The sequence below is a fragment of the Nicotiana tomentosiformis genome, chromosome 10 (assembly GCF_000390325.3).
Source record: "Nicotiana tomentosiformis chromosome 10, ASM39032v3, whole genome shotgun sequence".
In the NCBI taxonomy this organism is placed as follows: domain Eukaryota; kingdom Viridiplantae; phylum Streptophyta; class Magnoliopsida; order Solanales; family Solanaceae; genus Nicotiana; species Nicotiana tomentosiformis.
The window spans coordinates 57,915,870-57,936,562 of record NC_090821.1 but is presented as its reverse complement, the minus strand read 5'-3'; the positions used below and the strand labels follow the sequence as shown (position 1 = coordinate 57,936,562).

Sequence of the window (20,693 nt, the reverse complement as noted above, 5' to 3'; positions counted from 1 at the left end):
ATTACAACGATTTTGTGATTCTACAGGAATAGTTAAAAATCGTTGCAATAGAGTTTATCTGCAATTGTTGTTGAGGCTATTGCAACGGTACTTTATGCTATTGCAACGGTCACTTTTGGCTTATACGATTTGGGATTCATGCTATTTGCAATGGTTATGTTGATATATTACAATGATTATTTTCTAGGCTACTGCAACGACTATTGTAGCTCTATTGCAATGATTAAACAAACTAACAATATAACATACCTTGAAATATATATATAATTTACGAGAAAAATCTATTTATAAATAAAATAAGAATCTAGGATAGGTGTAATATCCAAAAAAGCAAAATATATAACAATATTTGCCAGTGAATTGGAACAGATAAGTTTACAGAGTGGTTAAAAATAAAATATTCCTACTGCATATGTAAAGTTTCATCATGAATCAACCTAATACTCCTAAGTCAGATCTTCATCTCTTTCGTTTCCTTGTTCAAGTTCTCCACCTACAAATAATTAAAAAACAAACAATTTAGCAAAAGTTTTATAAAAGGATTTCATTTAAACATATATGTATATTAATGTCATGACACGTAGTAAGACACAACCATCTGTAGAATAAGATTTATCATATCACAAACAAAAGGAACTTGAAGAGGACAAAAGGTATTCGCAATTGAAAATACAACAACGAAGTATCTAGTGTGACATACAAGAGAATGATAATTGAAAACCAAACGTATTCAATCTCCAAATGTCAAGACCTTCATAAAGACCTATTCAATTTAATAATTAAAGTCAAGACCTTCATAAAGACCAAACATAGTCCAATCTCCAAATGTAGAAAGTAGAAACTAGAGGTTACTATACCAGAGGTTACAACAGCTTTGCAGGCAATAATTTTCTATGAGATAAAAGAAAATAAAATTCTTCATTATGCTACAAAGGCAAATAATGGAGTAACCTTTGTATTACTATACACAGAAACATTTTTGTGAAACTATCTTCATAGTAGATTGCTGGCTGGTAAAACTATAATTCATTCTCATGACTCCCCCTGTTGCTGTAAATTACAAGTACACCTTGGATCAAGATAAAACTGAAATGACATCGTACATCAGAGTTTCTATTTTAATCAGTCACACTAACAGAGGTTCTTTTATCAGTCACACTAACAGTGATTATCATTCCCTTAATTGGAATTCAAAGAGAACCCAATGTTTCAATATGAACTTGAACCTCCAGCAATATGAACTCAGCCACACAAGATGATAGCATTAAAATATATAAAGTTTATACTAAACACTATATGCAGAAATATTAATGGTTCTATAATGCCTCATATTGGCATGATTTCATGTATGGAAGAAAGGCAGAAAAAGAGCAGATTTTATCACAAAAATCAACAGTTTTTAACTTTAAAAAACAACAGCTTTACTGTAGATTTTTAAGCAAAATAAAAAAGCAGCTTTAAAGTTGCTAAAATATGAATTTTAACCTCGGAGTAAAGTGATACTAACCTTGATTGTTGCTACCTGTAGATGGTCGACGGATCAGTTGGTTAGCAGCTTGTGCGGAGGTAGCTTCTCCTAGTGACGAATCAGTTAATGTTGATACTAATTCTGCACGCTGAAGTTGAGCAATTACATCTCCAGTAATTTCTTGTCGCATAGTTCTTTTTTGTTCCTCCATTTTTCGAATCTTTTCTTGCATTGTATCATTTGTGGCATTTGAAGTCGGCTCAAAATGGCCCACTTTTCCTTTTAAAGTAGTCTTTGTAGTTCCTAGTCCATATAATCAACGTCCCGAATGTTCAAGATCCATGACAGATGAAAATGCATCAACAGACTGATTTCCATCTACACTTTGTTATGTTTCAATTTTTTCCGTTTCAGCCTAACAAAGTAAATTCAACAAACGAATTAAAGTAAATAAGAATAAGGAAGAAGAATAAATAAAATAATCTCATCTAAAATGTGCAAATAAATATTTGTACAATTTTACTAGTTGTATTTTTGTCTGAGTCCTTGTATAAACGCCCACGTTTTCTTGCTCTTGTGGCCACAAAAATGTCGTTAAGTGAGACAGATTCCTTAGTTTTTCCTATCGCATGAAAATGGATATAAGAGATCTTTAAAAAACACAAGTTTAGATATAATAATAAATAAGAGTATACACTAATTCATTGCGGATTACAGCAAAACTTGTTTTACCAACAGTGTGTGGATTCGTTAACTTTTTCCGATTCACCTTGTTGATTTTGGATGATTTCTGCAAATAAAATGAGTCAATACAATATATCTAAACAACACAATTTTTGAAAAAAAAAAACAGAGGAACAAAAGACAATATGTTCATAAAACAAAGTACATTTTTTTTTTTCAACTTCATCAAGAGTACCTATAGGGCATAGCATTTACTTCAAGCCATAACCGATCAAAATTTAGACTAATACACGAATTATCTATGTATTCGACATAGAATGAAACCAACAGTAAATTAAGCTACTGATAATGATCCAAGAGAGAGATTGGAACATAAGCCAGCCCCATATTAAGTTAGTTATGGAGACTTAAATTCAGTCAGAAAATAAAAAAATAATATGTAGCGCACTAACACAACATTTTCACATAAAAGAGCACCAGATGGAGTAAAATATAAATGAATTGCCCAATTCCAGTAATGGTATAATCATCTGCTCCTAAATAGAAGTTTCCAGAACTATACAACAATACTATTTAGGACAACGCAATTTTAAATTCATTTGAAATATCCTACAGGTGGTACCTACTAAAGAAAACTATTTTCTAATGCAATTAGAGTTCTTCAGTATAAACAGATTGTGGAAACTATTGTCAAGACCATTGTTTATATTTACCTGTAATTTATCAGAACTCCAATATTCCAGGAGTTCTTTAAACTGATATTCTAGTATATAATCGGGCCTTTTTGTCATTCGAACTTCATCATTTTGATAGGCATCATAATGATCTTTCTTCACTTGACTTTTATGCCTTCTCCAAACATTTCCAATTGAAAATAAAGTCCATGTTTTTACAGCATCGGTAATATCATACTTCGACTACAATATGATTTCATTTGATTAGCAGAAATTGTAACATACTTCTAACAAATAACTGAACATTTGGATCGAAACTTCAAACCTTGGTATATGTCCATAAATCTTCTTTTGTGTCCATGTTCCTCCAATCCAATACATCCAGTGGGCAAAGGGTTGCAGTCCTTGCCAATGTACCGAGGAAGCTACCAAACACTCTTACATCTTCTTTAGTAGGACCAATGGGCTGATTGAGATTATTACGTGTGATCACCTTACACGCCTTTCGGCAATGGACACTACGCATTTGTGTCTTGCCTCTCTTTCTTTTATGAGTTGCAAGACCAGAAGCTACAACAAAATACAAAAATCAGAGGTCATGGATGAATTAAGTAAGATTCTAAGTTATGTGGTCTTGCCTTGTTCTTTAGATTGTTCAGATCGATCATTAGCTGTAGGAGTGGTAGAATCAATTTCCATCTGTTCATCTACAATTTGCTCCTTCTCCATGAAAAACCCATTTGATGTATCCATATTTAAACCCATAAGCAACTAAGTGATCCTCTACCATATTTCTATAATGCCAATAACGATTAAAGCACTTTTTACAGGGGCATAATATTCCATTTCCTTGGGAAGATCATTCAAACACTTTATCAAAAAAATCATTCACTCCACGAATATACTCATTTGTGAATCTTTGAAGACCCATCCAATTTTTATCTCCATTACTGATTGAATATCCTATGAGACACAAAAGTAAATCAATAATTAGTAATCCCTGTTCCAGTAAGCCACAATTGTAATATTCAAATATGTTGTTGTATCACCAAAGGTAATACATGCACCTTGATTCATATCCAACTCCCCAATCTTGCCAGTATTCATTCAGTCATCCATTTAATAATTGCATCCCACTTTTCCAAACTAGTTGTAAATATTTATTGCAATACTGGAAGCCACTAGAAAAGAAAAAACAGAAAGGTTATAAAGTTGATTATTGATCAACCACACCTAACATGCTCATGACATGGGGGTGAAAAGATCATGTTTTATTTTGTAAAAGCATAGACTCAAGTAATAGAATTGCAAAGGAATCAATTTACCTCTTAGATTTCAATTTTACACTCAGAAATATACTGGTAATTTTGGGACATATACTCGACCACAAGCATCTAAAAGGGACCTTTCAGTAGGAGGATTTTATAAAAATTAGCAAACTTTGGGACCTTTTTGCAGGAGGATTTTATAAATTACCAAACTATAGGACTGATCAAACCATCTAAAAATATATGCATCAATTAAAAAAAGATACAAAAATACATTATAAATACATATTTTTTATAACACGTTCTTACTAATATGATGATAATTTGATCACTTGAGTTGTAAAGTTTTCTGAAGTAAATTCCTGCAAAACTTGTTAATATTACATGTAACGACCCGACCGATCGTTTTGAGCATTTGTACTTTGCTCGGTTGTTTGAGCGCATGAGTAGCTCCGTATGATGTGCTATGACTTGTGTGAATCGTCGATTTTGGCTTTCGGGTTATTCGGAATTTGATTTGGAGGAATGATTCACAGCTAGAAGCTTTAAATCTGGAAGGTTTGACCAAATTCTGACTACTCACTAATTGGCCTCAGATTGGATTGATAATGGTCCCGTTAGCTCCGCTAGGTGATTTTGGACTTTGGAGCACGTCCGGAATGTGATTTGAAGGTCCGTGATAGAATTAGGCTTGAATTGGCGAAAGTTGGAAATTTGGTGATTTTGGGTCGTCAGTGAAAATTTGATATCGAGGTCAGAATGGAATTCCGAAAGTTGGAGTAGGTTCGTAGTGTCATTTGTGATGTATGTGTAAAATTTGTGGTCATCCGAACGTGTTTTGGTAGGTTTCGGCGTCGTTGGCGGATTTTGAAAATTTAGAAGTTCTTATGCTTGAATCCGAGGGTAATTTGGTGATTTGATGTTGTTTTGAGTGATTCTAAGGTTCGACTAAGTTCGTATGTGGATATATGACTTAGTATACAAGTCATATGTGGATATATGATTTGTTGGTATACGAGTGTTCGACTAAGTTCGTATGTGGATATATCACTCGGTTGAGGTCCCAAGGGGGTTGTATACGAGTGATTGTGAGGTTTGCCCGAAGGGCTATATACGAGTGATTGTGAGTTTTGCCCGAGGGACTGTATACGAGTGACTGTGAGGTTTGCCCGAGGAGCTCTATATGAGTGACGTTTTGCCCGAGGGGCTGATTATGATTTAACTATTTTGCTCTCCTTTGCATTGAGCCTTTGTTTGAAAACTGTTGAAAGTGGTCTTTAAATGAAATTTACTGGAACTGGATTTAAACGAGATGATTTGATTCAAACTCTAGTTTTAAAAGCATGCTGTATTTTTTTTACTGAGTTTTCGTGGTATAACTTTACCTGCATTATTGCTCGTCACTACTTCTCAGTATTTATTTATTGTTGTTACTTACTGAGTTGGCGTACTCGCGTTACTCTCTGCACCTTCTGTGCAGATCTAGGCGTATCTGGACACGGTAGCGGCTGTTGACTATTCCAGTTGCTGATTTCTTGGAGATAACAAGGTAGCTGCATGGCGATCGCAGCCCTTCTCTTCTCCCTCTTATCTTCCTTTAGATGTATTTAGTTATTTTCAAGACTACGTCAGTCTTGGTATTTTAGATAGTTGTTGTAGTATGCTCATGACTAGTGACACCCCAATGTCAGGCTTTTCTTTCCGCACTTTAGTTTTGATTTGAAACTCCTTTGTGAAGGTTTTATATTAAATATCTTTGAAATTATCTTTGAAATAAAAATATCGAATTGTTTTAGGTAATGTGTCGGCTTTCCTAGTACCACGATAGGCTCCATCACGGCAGAGTTAGTTTGGGTCGTGACAGATTGGTATCAGAGCCTAGGTTACATAGGTCTCACGAGTCATGAGCAAGTGTCTAGTAGAGTCTTGTGGATCGGTATGATGACATTCATACCTATCTTCGAGAGGCTACAGGACATTTAGGATATACTTCCCATCTTTCTTTCCTTATCATGCGACATTGATTCAGCTTGAAGCGTAACTCTTTGAGTTCCTTCCATGCATTCGTATGCGCACATGAGCGCTCGGTATCAGTTGTGCATCAATGGCTTGTGATTTCCATGATTAAGGTGCGAGATGTGATTTTGGCATGTTGATGATGGGCCAGTCTGGAGGACTTGAGGTCGTGTCTTGTCTGTGGCTTGAATACTGAGATTTCGATTGTGTGAGTACGTGCAGTTGGGGCTTATATGTCTGTTTGTGTCCTTATTAGTGGGATTTGTGAGTAGGTGGCTATGTGGTGAGTATGATTTGATTGCGAGATGTGTTCAGGCTGTTCGAATGTGACAAGAAGAGTTTGCTGGAAAAGCAGCAAGGACTATTGGGTGTTTGATTTCTGTATGGATTTGACGTATGGCCTCGAGTTATGGGGGTGTTGAAGGATCTCTCATGTAGTTTAGTTGTGAAGTGAAGTAGATCTTCATGTTGTGTTATGAGTTCAGACTCGGGGAGATAAAGGATTTCATAATAGTTATGATGATGGAGGAGTATAGAGAGATATCAGTTTGAGGCTAAGCAGGCAGGGTTATCTCCTGCGAGGTGTCCTGAGGTGGTGTGATCCTTATGTTGTTTTGTAGCGAGTTCACTTTTACCAGTGAATGATATGTGTTGCAATCTGAGTTTAGATCGCTTGTGGAAGTTGGCCCGACTATGGCAACGGTGAATGCAAAATTGCAGATAATTTGAAGTATTAGACGGCTTGCGTTGCAGGAGCTCAGGAAAGATTTAGTTGAATCTCACTGTGGTATTATGGCAGTGATATTGTATGGGCATTGTGAGTTGTTGTGTGTTTTGATCTATGGCTTTGAGCCAAGTGGGGGAGTCTGCTGTCGACGAGTTGATTGCACAATTATGTGTGGTAGTGGTTTCGGTTAAGGGTAAACCGGTGAATCAGTTATGACTACCGTGGTTGAGATTGAGGCTGACTCGAGTAAAGGAATTTCTGGATACAGGTTGTATCACACTCTATGGGTATGTGGGAATCATGGAATAATTGAGTGGTTAGTTGTGAAGGATGTAGTGTGCGTGGAGTAGGAGATTGCTCGGTTGCTTAGGAGTGTGGGTTACTCCCTTGGGTGTTGGTGTGCTAATGGGGCACAGGTCGCTCGGTCCAGTTGGTCGGTGTAATTGAGGTTTGAGCAGAGTATATGACTCTCGAGAATGGTTCTAGTAGGTTCAAGATTTATATGTAACAATAGGGAATCTTCAGGATGTGTATTTGGCTAGAAACTGAGGTTTATACTGGAGAGTGTCAAGACGTGTGGCATTTCTATATCATTATGGATTCTACATTTCAGTATCAGGGAAGTGAAAGAATAGCTTAAATTCATAGAAGGTCTCTTCAGAATGGAGATCTCAGTTATGGTACTTTTGGGGTGCTTAAGAGAACATCCAGGGGCTTATGAGCCTTAGGGCGGTGTGGTTAAGGTTAGTAGTGTTCTAGCAAGAAGGAGTATCAATTTGAAAGCAATTCGAAAGGAATTCGGAGGATAGGACAGCTTGGTAGTAGGTTGGATCGGAATGGTAATGTATATGATCGGTTCTTTAGGTGCTCATAACGTGGCGAGTTTCTACAGGTGTTGTGGCGAGACTCTTGGGTTTTGACGGCCTGCGTAGCTTAGCGGAGTAGAGGGATTCGGTCCTGATTGTTTGGATAAGTACAATGGGTTTCAGAGGGTTCTTGATGGTCTCTACCATGATTTGAGATATATAATTCCTACTGGTGTGTGGGGTATGTGGCGTATTGTAATTTACTCCAGGATGAAATCAAATGGAAAGTTCATAGCTAATTGAGTATGTAGTTGCTTGCGACTCGGAGTTGATTTTGAGATTTTTCGTATCTTTCATATGGTGGCATAATGGGTGCGGTGTGTGGTGTAGTAGTAAGATCTGCAGGTGCAAGGACACGATGCGGTTTGGAAAGGAAGGTCCGGAATTCTTAGGCAACATGGACGATCTCGGATGATCGGATAGATGATATTACTACTAGATATGGCTTGATGAGGGTGTAAGTTTCAGAAGAGGCATTGTGTTTTGATTAATGGATACTTCATTGGTGTGGCGGCACTCTCTTAGTTGGTCGGCTGCGGATATTCAGATTTTGCCTTATGGCACTGGAGGATTATAGGGGTATTCCTCGTGGCTTGATCGTGTATTGGAGAAGTATTAGACATTCAGGCGGCGGAGTTGAGATCGGATATGGTGATTCATGTGCGCTATGGATGTAGAAACTGGGAACTCTAATGAGTAAATTATTTCATAGTTATGGGCTGTGAAGATATAGCCAAGGTTAGTCAGAGGTTAGTATGTGTTTTGCACCGGGTTAGATTTGTTGACTCAAAACTGCTATTGTTGAGAGATGTGCCATTCAGTTGCTGTTAAATTTATTCGTGTCCGAAAATGATTTATGAGTTACTCCTCTATGTTACGAGGAGTTGTGATTCGTTGGTTTTGGGCATTCATGGTGCGGTTCTATTATGGTCTTATAGCGGAATTTGAGTGAGATGAGTAATTGGGTATTGCATGATTGAGGGCTTATTGATTATGTTCTTTCGGGTTTTGTAGGGCATCGTATCGTCTGATTCTCTGTGGCTAGGGTAATGCATTTGGGTACTTGATGTCGAATTTTGCGTGGTTATTGATTTTGAGCGAGGCGGAGCGAGGTATATATTATGGACCAACGTTTGGATGGGGTCACACATTGCAGTGAAGTTATGTTGAGATATGATCCTTTGTATTGGATTCGTGTGTTTTTGGTTCTCCGGTGTGTGCTAGGCTCTTAGCATGGTGTTGTGATGGTACTTGTTAAGCTGGCAGAACAGTCCTCTCGTTTGAGGCATTTTCCGTGTTGAGTACATTTGGAATGTGGCTATTTGGTGCACGGGTTGTGGCTTAAAGCTATATTGATGTGTCATGTCACTAGAGTGATTATGTTAGTTGAGATGAAGTCATCGTACCTAGAATGGGTGCTATCGGTTTTGTTTGTGGTATATTTTGAAGGATAATATCGAGAGTCGGCTTAGGCAATTTGTCATAGTTCCTATCGAAGGAGAGGGAGTTCCACAACTTGTTGATCCGATGAATAGTTATGGGTTTCCGCGTGTTTCTTTCATCGTTGGCAGTATATGAAGGTGTTAGAATGGGGTTTCGTTCGATGAGAGGTGTATTACCGGCATTGGGTTATTTAAGCAGCTACTGTGGTTAGAAATTATCGCTATGAGTGTTTGAATTAGATGGTATATCATGTGATTTCAACTTGGGTTATGACTATGGCTTGATACAGTTTGTTCAAACTCATACAGTGTGTGGATGCAAGATTCTGATCTTATAGGAATAACGGACGTAGAAATTGGATTCTAAGGCTTATAGGGTTGGTTGGATGAAGGAATTTCAATTGTGTTGTGTTATCAGATCTATACGGGACAAGGTGACGTGGTATCACCCCCGGGTATGTGCGTGGTAAGGTTGCGCGGCGGTTTGAGGGTTTTGAAAACAACTCTGGGCACGTTCGAGGACAAACATATGTTTAAGTGGGGGAGGATGTAACGAACTGACCGGTCGTTTTGAGCATTTGCACTTCGCTCAGTTGTTTGAGGGCATGCGTAGCTTCGTATGATGTGCTATGACTTGTGTGAATCGTCGATTTTGGCTTTCAGGTTATTCGGAATTTGATTTGGAGGAATGATTCACAGCTTAGAAGCTTTAAATCTGGAAGGTTTGACCAAATTTTGACTACTGAGTAATTGACCTCGGATTGGATTGACGATGGTCCCGTTAGCTCCGCTGGGTGATTTTAGACTTTGGAGCGCATCCGGAATGTGATTTAGAGATCCGTGGTAGAACTAGGCGTGAATTGGTGAAAGTTGAAAATTTAGTGATTTTGGGTCGGCAGTGGAAATTTGATATCGGGGTCGGAATGGAATTCCGGAAGTTAGAGAAGGTTCGTAGTGTCATTTGTGACGTGTGTGTAAAATTTGAGTTCATCGGGACGTGGTTTGGTAGGTTTCAGCGTCGTTGCAGAATTTGAAAATTTAGAAGTTCTTAGGCTTGAATCTGAGGGTAATTTGGTGGTTTGATGTTGTTTTGAGTGATTCGAAGGTTCGACTAAGTTCATATGTGGATATATGACTTGTTGGTATTATTGGTTGAGGTCCCAAGGGCCCCGGGTGTGTTTCGGGTGGTAAACGGATCAAGTTGGAGATTTGAGAGTTGCTGAATTGGGTTGTTGCTGGTGTAATCGCACCTGCGAGAGAATGGCCACAGGTGCGGCTGGGGAAGCACAGATGCGGAGCTGGGGCTGGCCTGGGGTGAACGCAAGTGCGAATGAAGGTGCGCATATGCGGGCCCGCGGGTGCGAGAAGGGCTCCGCAAATGCGGCTTTAGGAGGCAAAGTCTGAGTCCGCAGGTGCGGAAGTGTTGCGCAGGTGCGCGCCCGCAAGTGCGAGACCTGGGGCGCAGGTACAGAAGTTGAGGTCTTGAGTGACTTCCACATAAGCGGATATTTGACCGCAGGTGCGGTCCCGCAGGCACAGAAATGAAGCCGCAAGTGCGAAAGGCCTAGGCATAAAGTATAAATAGCACACTTCGCGAATTTTGGTTCATTCCACCATTTTTCAAGTCGGTTTTTGGAGCTTTTGGAGTGGTTTTGAAGAGGGATTCAAGAGGTTTTCATTGAGGTAAGTTGCTTGAGCTCTAATACTCCTATCTATGGTGTTTTTCCATTGTTTTATCAATTAATTAGTGGAAATTAGGGGTGAAATGAGGTGTTAGGGCTTGGGATTTTGGAAAGTTTGATGTGAGGATTTAAAGGACCAAATGGTGTCGGAATTTGATAAATTTGATATGGTTAGACTCATGAGTGAATGGGCTTTCAAGTTTTGTATGTTTTTTCAGATTTTGAGATGTGAGCCCGGGGGCTGGGTTTGAGCCGATTGCGGGATTTTGGTACAATTTGATAGTTTTTCTTGTGGAGTTCAATTTTTTAACGTATATTGATGGTATTGTACTGATTGTGAATAGATTCGGAGAATTTGGAGGTCGAATCGAGGGGCAAGAGCTTCGCAGAGTAGGGAGTTGATTGGTTTGAGGTAAATAACGATTGTAAATCTGGTCCTGAGGGTATGAAACCCCAGAATATTGTATCATTTTACTATTTGGAGGTGGCGCACATGCTAGGTGACGGGCGTGTGAGCGTGCACCATTAGGGACTGTGACTTGATCCGTCCCGTATCAACTGTAAAGTTGAATATTTTGTTGAAACTATATGATTCTTATGTGTTTTAACAAGAGTTTCTGTAAATCAGGTTGGATGCCATGTTTAGGTCTTATGCCGGTGTTGTTTGGACCCTTAGAGGTCTTTTCTTGCTATACTCTCATTGTTTTTGATTGAAAATCTATACTCAGTCATGTTTATACATATTTACAGCATAACTCAGTCTCTACTACTCTATTTTGATGCATCATATAAATGTTATTTGGGCTGAATACTTTGTTTTTCTCAGAGCCTGAGAGGCCGGAGAGGTTTATGATTGAGTGAGGCCGAGGGCCTGATTTGTGAGGATATTTATGGGATCGGGCTGCACGCCGCAGCATGTTGATAGGCCGAGGGCCTCATTGATTTATGCCATGACTAGCTTGATATAGCGCTTGGGCTGAAGGAGCCCCTCCGGAGTCTGTACATACCCCCAGTGAGCGCAGGTACCTACTGAGTGCGAGTGCCGAGTGCCAAGTTCTGAGTGACTGGGAGGCATGAGTGATGGTGAAGTTTTCCCGAGGAGCTGTATACGAGTGATTGTGAGGTTTGCCCGAGGTGATGTATACGAGTGATTTTGAGGTTTGCCCGAGGGGATGTATATGAGTGACTGTGAGGTTTGCCCGAGGGGCTCTATATGAGTGACGTTTTGCCCGAGGGGATGATTATGATTTCAGTATTTTGCTCACCTTTGAATTGAGCCTTTGTTTGAAAACTATTGAAAGTGGTCGTTAAATGATTTTTATTGGAACTTGATTTAAACGAGATGATTTGATTCAAACTCTAGTTTTAAAAGCATGCTGTATTTTTTTACTGAGTTTTCGTGGTATGACTTTACCTGCATTATTACTCGTCACTACTGCTCAGTCTTTATTTACTGTTGTTACTTACTGAGTTGGCGTACTAACGTTACTCCCTGCACCTTGTGTGCAAATCCAGGCGAATCTGGACACGGTAGCGGCTGTTAACTATTCCAGTTACTGATTTCTCGGAGATAGCAAGGTAGCTGGTTGGCGATCACAGCCCTGCTCTTCTCCCTCTTATATTCCTTTTGATGTATTTAGTTATTTTTCAAACTATGTTACTCTCAGTATTTCAGATAGTTGTTGTAGTTTGCTCATGACTAGTGACACCCCGATGTCGGGCTTTTCTTTCCACACTTTAGTTTTGTTTTGAAACTCCTTTGTGAAGGTTTTATATTAAATAGCTTTGAAATTATCTTTGAAATGAAAATATCGAATTGTTTTAAATAATGTGTCGGCTTGCCTAGTACCACGATAGGCGCCATCACGACGAGTTAGTTTGGATCGTGACATTACATTTGCATCTGTTAAAAGAAATAGAGATTGGTTGTGTCATGGCAAGAAAAATAAAAACAATTGTCCCTCATTTCTATATACAAACAACAATAATTCATACACCTTTTACAAACAACTTAATACAAATAGCATATAAAACTACAGCATTTCCGCAGATTGTATACCAACAAAGTAAGACAATTTGTGGAGTACGAATTACAACCTATACACATATACCTTTCACCAATAATTTGACATATCCAAACCAGTATGTCACAAAATATATCAAGGAAAACATATGAGAATTTTCAAGAATAAGAAATAAGATCCATGTAGACATCGTCAAGTTACCTGAATTGATAGCGGCTCCTCCAAGTTCGCAAAAAAAAAAAGCCAATTTAGATGATAAGAAACTAGTTGTAGAGTCTTTTACACTGGCTTGAAGAGATGATGAAGCTTGAAGGCTATTCACATAGTATGATCTACACACTATGATATTGGATATTACGATAATACAATTTTCAGCGAGCTGCAAAAATTTGAGAATACATAAATGAGTTACTTTTTAAAAGTAATATAATTCATCAGTCAAAATTTAAAATAGTAAAAAGTAGCATGATTTAAGAAGATTTATTTTGGTTATTTTTGGTCGGTAAGTGTAAGAGAGAGACACAAAACAGATTGAAGTATTGAAAAAACTAAACTTCTCACAGTCCTCTGTACAATATCGAGATAAAATCCAATCACCCATGTAGCAACAAAGAAGTAGTACTAATTATATGCACTTATAAACAATTAGACAATTGAATACTACTCTCGGTTAAAAGCACAATATAAGTTCAACTTCACTCATTTCCGAGGCCTTAAAATTTCTAGTTCACAATTGTGAAGTTATTATTGATAAATAAAGATGCCATATGTACGTATCACGTCAGCTAATAATTTCTTCCTCATCCAGCTTCCATGAACTATTTTCTATTTTAAGGACACTACTAATCACAGTGTAAATCAAGTATTGAGTAGAGGACAAAAACTACATCCATACCTAAACTTTTCATTCTTTGTTATGAGAAAAAAATAGCAATTTCAACACAAAGTTGCAGCCAGAGGTTTAAAATTAACACTAATAAGATTAACATTAACATACTTTTCTCTTCTCCAGTCACACCAATCATTAAGATAAGAAAATATAATATTTCCTTCCACATAGAACAGTTATACGAGAAAACACACATACAATACCTTTCTCAAACTTACCTCTCAACACCCATTTTAGAACACAAGAGCCAAACAACCAGAAAACCAACAAAAAAAGTAAAATTCCTATATATATATATACACACACATCAATTTTCTCCAACTCTCCCAACTTTGAATTTCTCTATTTAAGTTTTAGAACTTTGTCGACCTCAACAATGGAGTTTTGAAGGGTATTTGTCACTTTAATTCCTTTCAAACAGTAGTAAACTCAATATTCAGTGCAAAATCAACTTCGAATAAAATTTTGGCTCAAAGAATTGAAACTAGTTTCTCAAACGCTAGTTTTACTAAAACCCAAAATTTAAGCAATCTTTTTAAATTTTTTATCATAGAGTTTTTCACGGAAAACTCAAATCTTCACCAAATTTGAGATACAGACTTTAAATCATACTAGAATTAAAAACCAAACATAAATTAGATCAAAACACAGTAACTTCATAGAAACCCATTTGTGTATTTTGTAAGGTTTTCCAAAAACACTTGAATGGAAAATCTAGAGATAGGGAAGTTATAAGCCATGAAGGAGAGAGAATCATGCAGACCTAATGTGGTAGAGAGCAATATGTACACTTTGTCGAAATCCTTCGCTGGATGTGGAGAGTTTGTTTCTCTTGAATAAGACTTCACTAGAGGGTTTTTTTTTTCTCAATGAATAGAAAAGATATAAGAAGACCCCTCTTTTAGTTTCGATAAGTGTAGTTTTGGATTTTGGAATTATTTTTTAATTATAAAAAGGAGCATTCGCGGGTTTAGTGATATAATTGGAGGGAAATTAAATCCTCTTTTTTACAAAGAACAGTTCCCACAGAGTTATTTTACCAAACTGTCTCCATAGACAGGTATGTGGCAACGGTTATGGTACTACTACAACGGTTTAGTTTTAGTACTGTCTTAATAGGCTCAAGAGGCTATTGCGACGATTGTAACCCTTACAATAGACCATCTATTTCAAGGGTTACATAACCGTAGCTAAATAATCGATGCAATAGGTTTATTTTCTTTTAGTGCATAGAGCAACCATATTACCCAACCAGCTTACATGTTCATTAGATAATATGAAGAAGGGATTGGGATAATTCAGGTTCCAGTAGTATAAAAAGTGACTAAAGACCCAAATCCTAATGTATCAGAGTTCACAATGGCCTCAAATGGACCCCGAGCAGTGCTCACACTAAAAAGTCAGTAGTAAGAGCATTGGTAGCCTTGGCTTTCAGCCGTCTAAGAATGAGAGGTTCAGAATAGCATATGTAACAAATGAGGGAGAGTGGATAATGGTAGATGGACAGGAGTTGAGGGGATACACTTATAACTTAAGGTAGACATAGCAAAGCTGAGCGTACAGAGCAGCAAATCAAACAGGTCACGGGACTTAAAAACAGGTTCAGCAGGATTTCAACATTTAGCAAAATAACAGATAAACAACCACATATTGAAAGAGTTAGGGGAGAAATAAGTTTGCAAGATTGACAAAAGTTATCATATACAGGTGCATAATACCAAACAAGTTTAAGTAAGGCACTGACTTAGAGATTTGAAGCCTAAAGGTCTTAATTATGTCAAACATGGTATGAAAACACAAACTAAGGTGGCCATTCTAAAGGCTTCAAGCAGTCATTAAGGATATAAGACTAAGCAAAACAGAAACATATTGTGAGGGAGTAGATCATAGTTAATAGAAAAGGTCTTAGAACAGATTAGAACACATTACATATACAAGACTATCATTACAGAGACTCAGAACTAAGTGGAAAAGTAAACACATATCAGATAGCAAATGTAGGCATTCAGGTATTGACACAGTAGACTAATTAACTAGAGAAAGTCCAAGTTATGCTAGGGATTCATCCTAATATCATAAAACAAAATAGTTCAAACATGGTAGGGAAAAACAAGTTGAGCTAACTGTTATAAAACCTCAAGCAATCACTAAAGGAGTATAGGATCAAGTGAGCATGCTGAGTGACACAATAGCAGGGAAACAAGTCATAGTTAGCAGAGACGGTCTTAACACAGGTTATTACAGATGTGAGGCATTTATTACAGAGATTCAGGACAAAGCAAGTAAGCATATTCATGAACATTCATGCCCCAATACACTAGCTAAACGAGCTTAGGAGGGTTCAGATTATCCAAGTTAGACATAGACAATCTCAGAACTAGCAGCATTAGGAGAAGTTAAATGCTAAAGAGATTTAAAACGAGTGTAAAACTAACAGAGTTGTGCATAAAGTAGCCCAGAAACACATTAAGCCATAGATTTCAGAAACGAGAGCACATGAGAATCAGAGACACATAAAAAATGAAATTGTAAAAGGTCAAGCGACTTACCAGTTAACAGAAAACAATAACAAAAATTCCACAAGAACCCAAAATCTCAATGTGTCAAATTTTTTAAGAGCTTTGAAAGAACCCCGGGCAATGCTCACACCAAGAGAAAGGCTGGCTTCGCAGATGCGGAGAGTTATGCGCAGGTGCACCAGCGCAGGTGCGAAAGGGTGGCCGTAGATGCGGAACATGGGATTTCAAGTGAGTTCCGCAGCTGCGATGGAAATTCCACAGGTGCGGCATCGTAGAAGAGGAAAAAGAGGCCGCAGGTGCGAAATCTAGGCAGAACCTATAAATAGAGGACTTTGCGAATTTTGGTTCATTTTCACCATTTTCAAGTCGGTTTTTGGAGCTTTTGGAGTGATTTCTGAAGGGTGATTCAAGGGCTATCACTGAGGTAAGTTGCTTGAGCCCTAATACTCGTATATATGGTGATTTCTCGTTGTTTAATCATGTAATTAGTGGAAATGAGGGGTTAGGACTTGGGATTTTGGAGAGATTAATTTAAGGATTTGAGGGACCAAATGATATCGGATTTTGATAAATTTCGTATGTATGGACTCCTGAGTGAATGGAATTTCTATTTTTGTAAATTTTGTCATATTTCGAAATATGGGCCCGGGGGCCGGGTTTGGGTCGATTTCGGGATTTTGGTCTAATTCGATAGTTTTCTTGTGGAATTCATTCCATTAGCGTATATTGATGTTGTACTGATTGTGAATAGATTCGTAGCATTTGGAGGCCAAGTCGAGAGGCAAGAGCACCGCGGGATAGATATTTGACCGGTTTGAGGTAAATAACGATTGTAAATCTAGTCCTGAGGGTATGAAATCCCGAAATTTCGTACCATTTTACTATTCTGAGGTGACGCACATGCTAGGTGACGGGCGTGTGGGCGTACACCTTTGGGGATTGTGACTTAGTCCATCCCGTAGCAACTGTAAAGTTGCATATTTTGTCGAAAATATATGATACTTATGAGTTTTAGAAATGGGTTTCTGTAAATTGGGTGAATGCCATGTTTGGGCCTTGTGCCAGTGATGTTTGGACCCTTAGGGGCCTTTTCTTACTATCCTCTCACTATTTTTAATTGAAAATCTATACTCAATCATGGATATACATGTTTACTGCATAACTCAGTTTTTATTACTCTGTTTTGATGCATATAAATGTTGTTTTGGGCTGAGCACCCTGTGTTTACTGAAATGCCCGGGTGGCTTAAGAGGTTTATGACTGAGTAAGGCCGAGGGCATGATTTGTGATGTTATTTTTGGGATCGGGCTGCACACCGCAGCATGTTTGATATCGGCCGAGGGTCTGAGTGATTTATGCTATGATTTGGCTTGATATAGCGCTTGGGCTGAAGGAGCCCCTTCGGAGTCTGTACACACCCCCAGTGAGCACAGGTACCAACTGAGTGCGAGTGTCGAGTGCCGAGTGCTGAGTGATGAGTGACTGAGAGGCATGAGTGATGGTGAGGTATGCCCGAGGGCTGTTTACGAGTGATTGTGAGGTATGCCTGAGAGGCGGTATACGAGTGACTGTGAGGTTTGCCTGAGGGGCTGCATATGAGTGATGTTTTGCCCGAGTGGCTGTTTATGATTTCATCATTTTTGCCCACCTTTGCATTGAGCCTCTGTTTGAAACTGTTGAAAAATATCTTTAAATGATTTTACTGGAACTGGGTTTAAACGAGATGTTTTGATTCAAACACTTATTTTTGAAGCATGTTGTATTTTACCGAGATTTCATGATATGAACTTTATATGCTTTGTTGCTCGTCACTATTGCTCAGTCTTTATTTACGGTTGTCACTTACTGAGTTGGCATACTCACGTTACTCCCTACACCTTGTGTGTAGATCCAGGTGTATTTGGACACGGTAGCGGCTGTTGACTATTCCGGTTGCATATTATTTCTCGGGGATAGCAAGGTAGTTTCCTGGAGATCGCAACCCTGCTCTTCTCCCTCTTATCTTCTTTTAGTTGTATTTAACTATTTTTCAGACTATGTTAGTCTCGATATTGTCGGACAAAATGTAGTGGACGCTCATGACTAGTGACACCCCGATGTCGGGCTTTTCTTTTCCGCACTTTTGTTTTGATTTGAAATCCTTTACGAAGGTTTTTATGTTAAATAGTCTTGGAATTATCTTTGAAATGAAAATATCGGTTTGTTTTGGAAATGAGTCGGCTTGCCTAATTCCATGATAGGTGCCATCACGACATGGTAGGTTTTTGGGTCGTGACAGTACCGATCCGCAAGACTCTACTAGACTCGTTAGTGACTCGTAGAACCTATGAGCCTAGAGCTCTGATACCAACTTGTCACGACCCAAAATTCCACCATAGGCGTCGTGATGGCACTTTGTCTCTAAGACTAGGTAAGCAGATTATAATTACATTTTGAGCCATTTATTTTATAGACAAGTGTCAAAACCAAAAGCGGAAACAAGTATAACAACCTACCAAGATTGGTAATACTGAGTCACGAACTCTAACTGAATACATGCAGTGATCTCAAGGATCGAATATAAAATACTGTTCGAATAAGAGATGACGGTACAATAAAAATGGAAAGGCTCCAAGGGTCAGCGATGGCCAAGCAGCCCTCCCTTGAATCCTTGCAATCAACACACTAAATATGTCTGAGTCCAATATCTCCAATACCTGGCTCTGCACAAAAATATACAGAAGTGTAGTATGAGTACACCACAGTCGGTACCCAGCAAGTATCAAGACTAACCTCGGTGGAGTAGTGATGAGGTACAGTTAAGACACTCACTAGTCTAATAACCTGTGTAATATAGTATACAAAAATAATAGAAAATAAATAGTCGTGATATCAACAATAATCAACTTGTGACATAAATAGGAAGGCAACAAGAAAACCATAAATATTGCTCAAACGAATAATAAACACAAGTACAACCAATTAATCAAGTCCTTCAAAATATACATCTTTTATCTTTAAGTTTTTCAATAAAAGTCTCTAGAATATAATGCTTTCCAATAAATATGTTTCGAATATGCTTCCTTCAAATAAATATCTTTAAATTATGAATCTTTCAAATAAATATATTTCGAATATAATTCTTTCAAATAAATATCTTTCGAATATAATTCTTTCAATTAAATATCTTTTGAACATAATTCTTTCAAATAAATATCTTTCGAATATAATTCTTTCAATTAAATAGTCACCATGTAACACCTCATTTAACTTTCCTGGTGTGAGAAATATATTCAAACTATCACATCAAATGGCACGGCAATACCTTCGCGAACTTGTCTCATTCTCATCCAATATATATATCAAATCAATTGGCACGGCAACACCCTTCGTGCATTTATCTCTTTCTCACAAATTATAGGCGATTTTTGAGTTAATTTTCAATTTTTATTGAAAAATCTAGTATTTGCTTATGAAATTGATTTCTATATTTTTGTTGACTGTATCGAATTATTTTGGCTAGATTCGAGCCATTCAGAGTTGGATAATCAAGGAAAAGGCCTACTAGTGGATTAAATTGGAGCAAGTCGAGGTAAGTGACTTGTCTAACCTTGTGTGGGAGAAATTTCTCCTAGTATTGGTATTGATGTGATAATTGTAATGTGTTGAAAGTCGTGTACACGTGGTGATGAGTGTGTACACGGACTAAATGTGAAAGATTATGTTTTTAAATTGTGTAGATCACTGTTGCATATTAATTAAATTATTTTACCTTATTATATTCTTCATCATTAATCTGATTTATATACTTTAAATTTGCTTGACCTTCTCCTGCTAATTGTTTTTACTTGTTTAACTGAAACTTGGTTTCTTTTATTCTGTGCATTATTTGAAGGTGAAATTTTTTTAATTTAAATATTATTAAAAATGAAGTATTTTACATTTAAACATTTGATATTTAGACAAGGTGTTAAATTTGTGAAATATTATTTTTGTTGAATATTTTATGAGATTTTCGTACTCATTGTGATGGAGTCGTGAGCTCTTTATTGTGGAAAACTATTATTGTTGATTTATTTTGGCATGAGCCGTGAGCTCTTTATTGTGAAAAAAAGTTATTGTTGATTTATTTTGACAAGTTGAATTATTTGGGCACTTGAGGTGTAAATTTTGATATATTGTGATATTGATACGCATGCGGTGGTATAAGGTCTGGGTGTTGAAACGGATGCAGTGAGATAAGGGTGGCTTGATACGCGTGGCTAGTAGGGGAACTACTAGAAGTCAAGCGGTGTGATAAGAGTGGCTAAAACGCGAGATGCTATTTTGAAAAAAATGTTTTCTTTAGATTTAAATGTGAAGGCTCCCGCGGTGATATAAGAAAATGAAATATTATGAATTTATTTATGATTTGGGACTAGGAGGCGATACCTCGGGAGTGCCATTGTTGATATT

At 37.7% G+C, this 20,693-nt stretch overlaps 1 protein-coding gene across 3 annotated transcripts; it reads right to left on the bottom strand.

Moving 5' to 3' along the window:
• Positions 1-260: 260 nt before the first annotated feature.
• On the bottom strand, positions 261-4,094 carry LOC104112163 (uncharacterized). 3 transcript variants are annotated; one of them, XM_070187607.1, is made up of 6 exons: positions 3,894-4,094; positions 3,152-3,789; positions 2,866-3,069; positions 2,201-2,237; positions 1,984-2,090; positions 1,608-1,883 (listed from the first exon to the last, which is right to left on the bottom strand). In XM_070187607.1, the coding sequence occupies exons 2-6, from the start codon at positions 3,350-3,352 to the stop codon at positions 1,857-1,859; spliced, it is 576 nt and encodes a 191-aa protein (XP_070043708.1). In that variant the 5' UTR covers positions 3,353-3,789; positions 3,894-4,094; the 3' UTR covers positions 1,608-1,856. The 3 variants fall into 3 exon arrangements, with proteins under 3 accessions (XP_070043709.1, XP_070043708.1, XP_070043710.1); XM_070187609.1 differs by lacking the exon at positions 2,866-3,069 and having other exon boundaries at positions 2,201-2,258; positions 3,152-4,094; XM_070187608.1 differs by lacking the exons at positions 1,608-1,883; positions 1,984-2,090; positions 2,201-2,237 and adding an exon at positions 261-493 and having other exon boundaries at positions 3,152-4,094.
• Between the last annotated feature and the right edge of the window lie 16,599 nt (positions 4,095-20,693).

Excerpts from the sequence above, each read along its gene's own strand:
- LOC104112163 (XM_070187607.1), bottom strand. The coding sequence starts at position 3,352 with ATGCGTAGTGTCCATTGCCGAAAGGCGTGTAAGGTGATCACACGTAAT. Across the intron at positions 2,238-2,865 it reads GGAGTTCTGATAAATTACAG|GTGAATCGGAAAAAGTTAAC; the intron begins GTAAATATAAAC and ends AAAATCAACAAG. Across the intron at positions 2,091-2,200 it reads AACGAATCCACACACTGTTG|GAAAAACTAAGGAATCTGTC; the intron begins GTAAAACAAGTT and ends TTCATGCGATAG.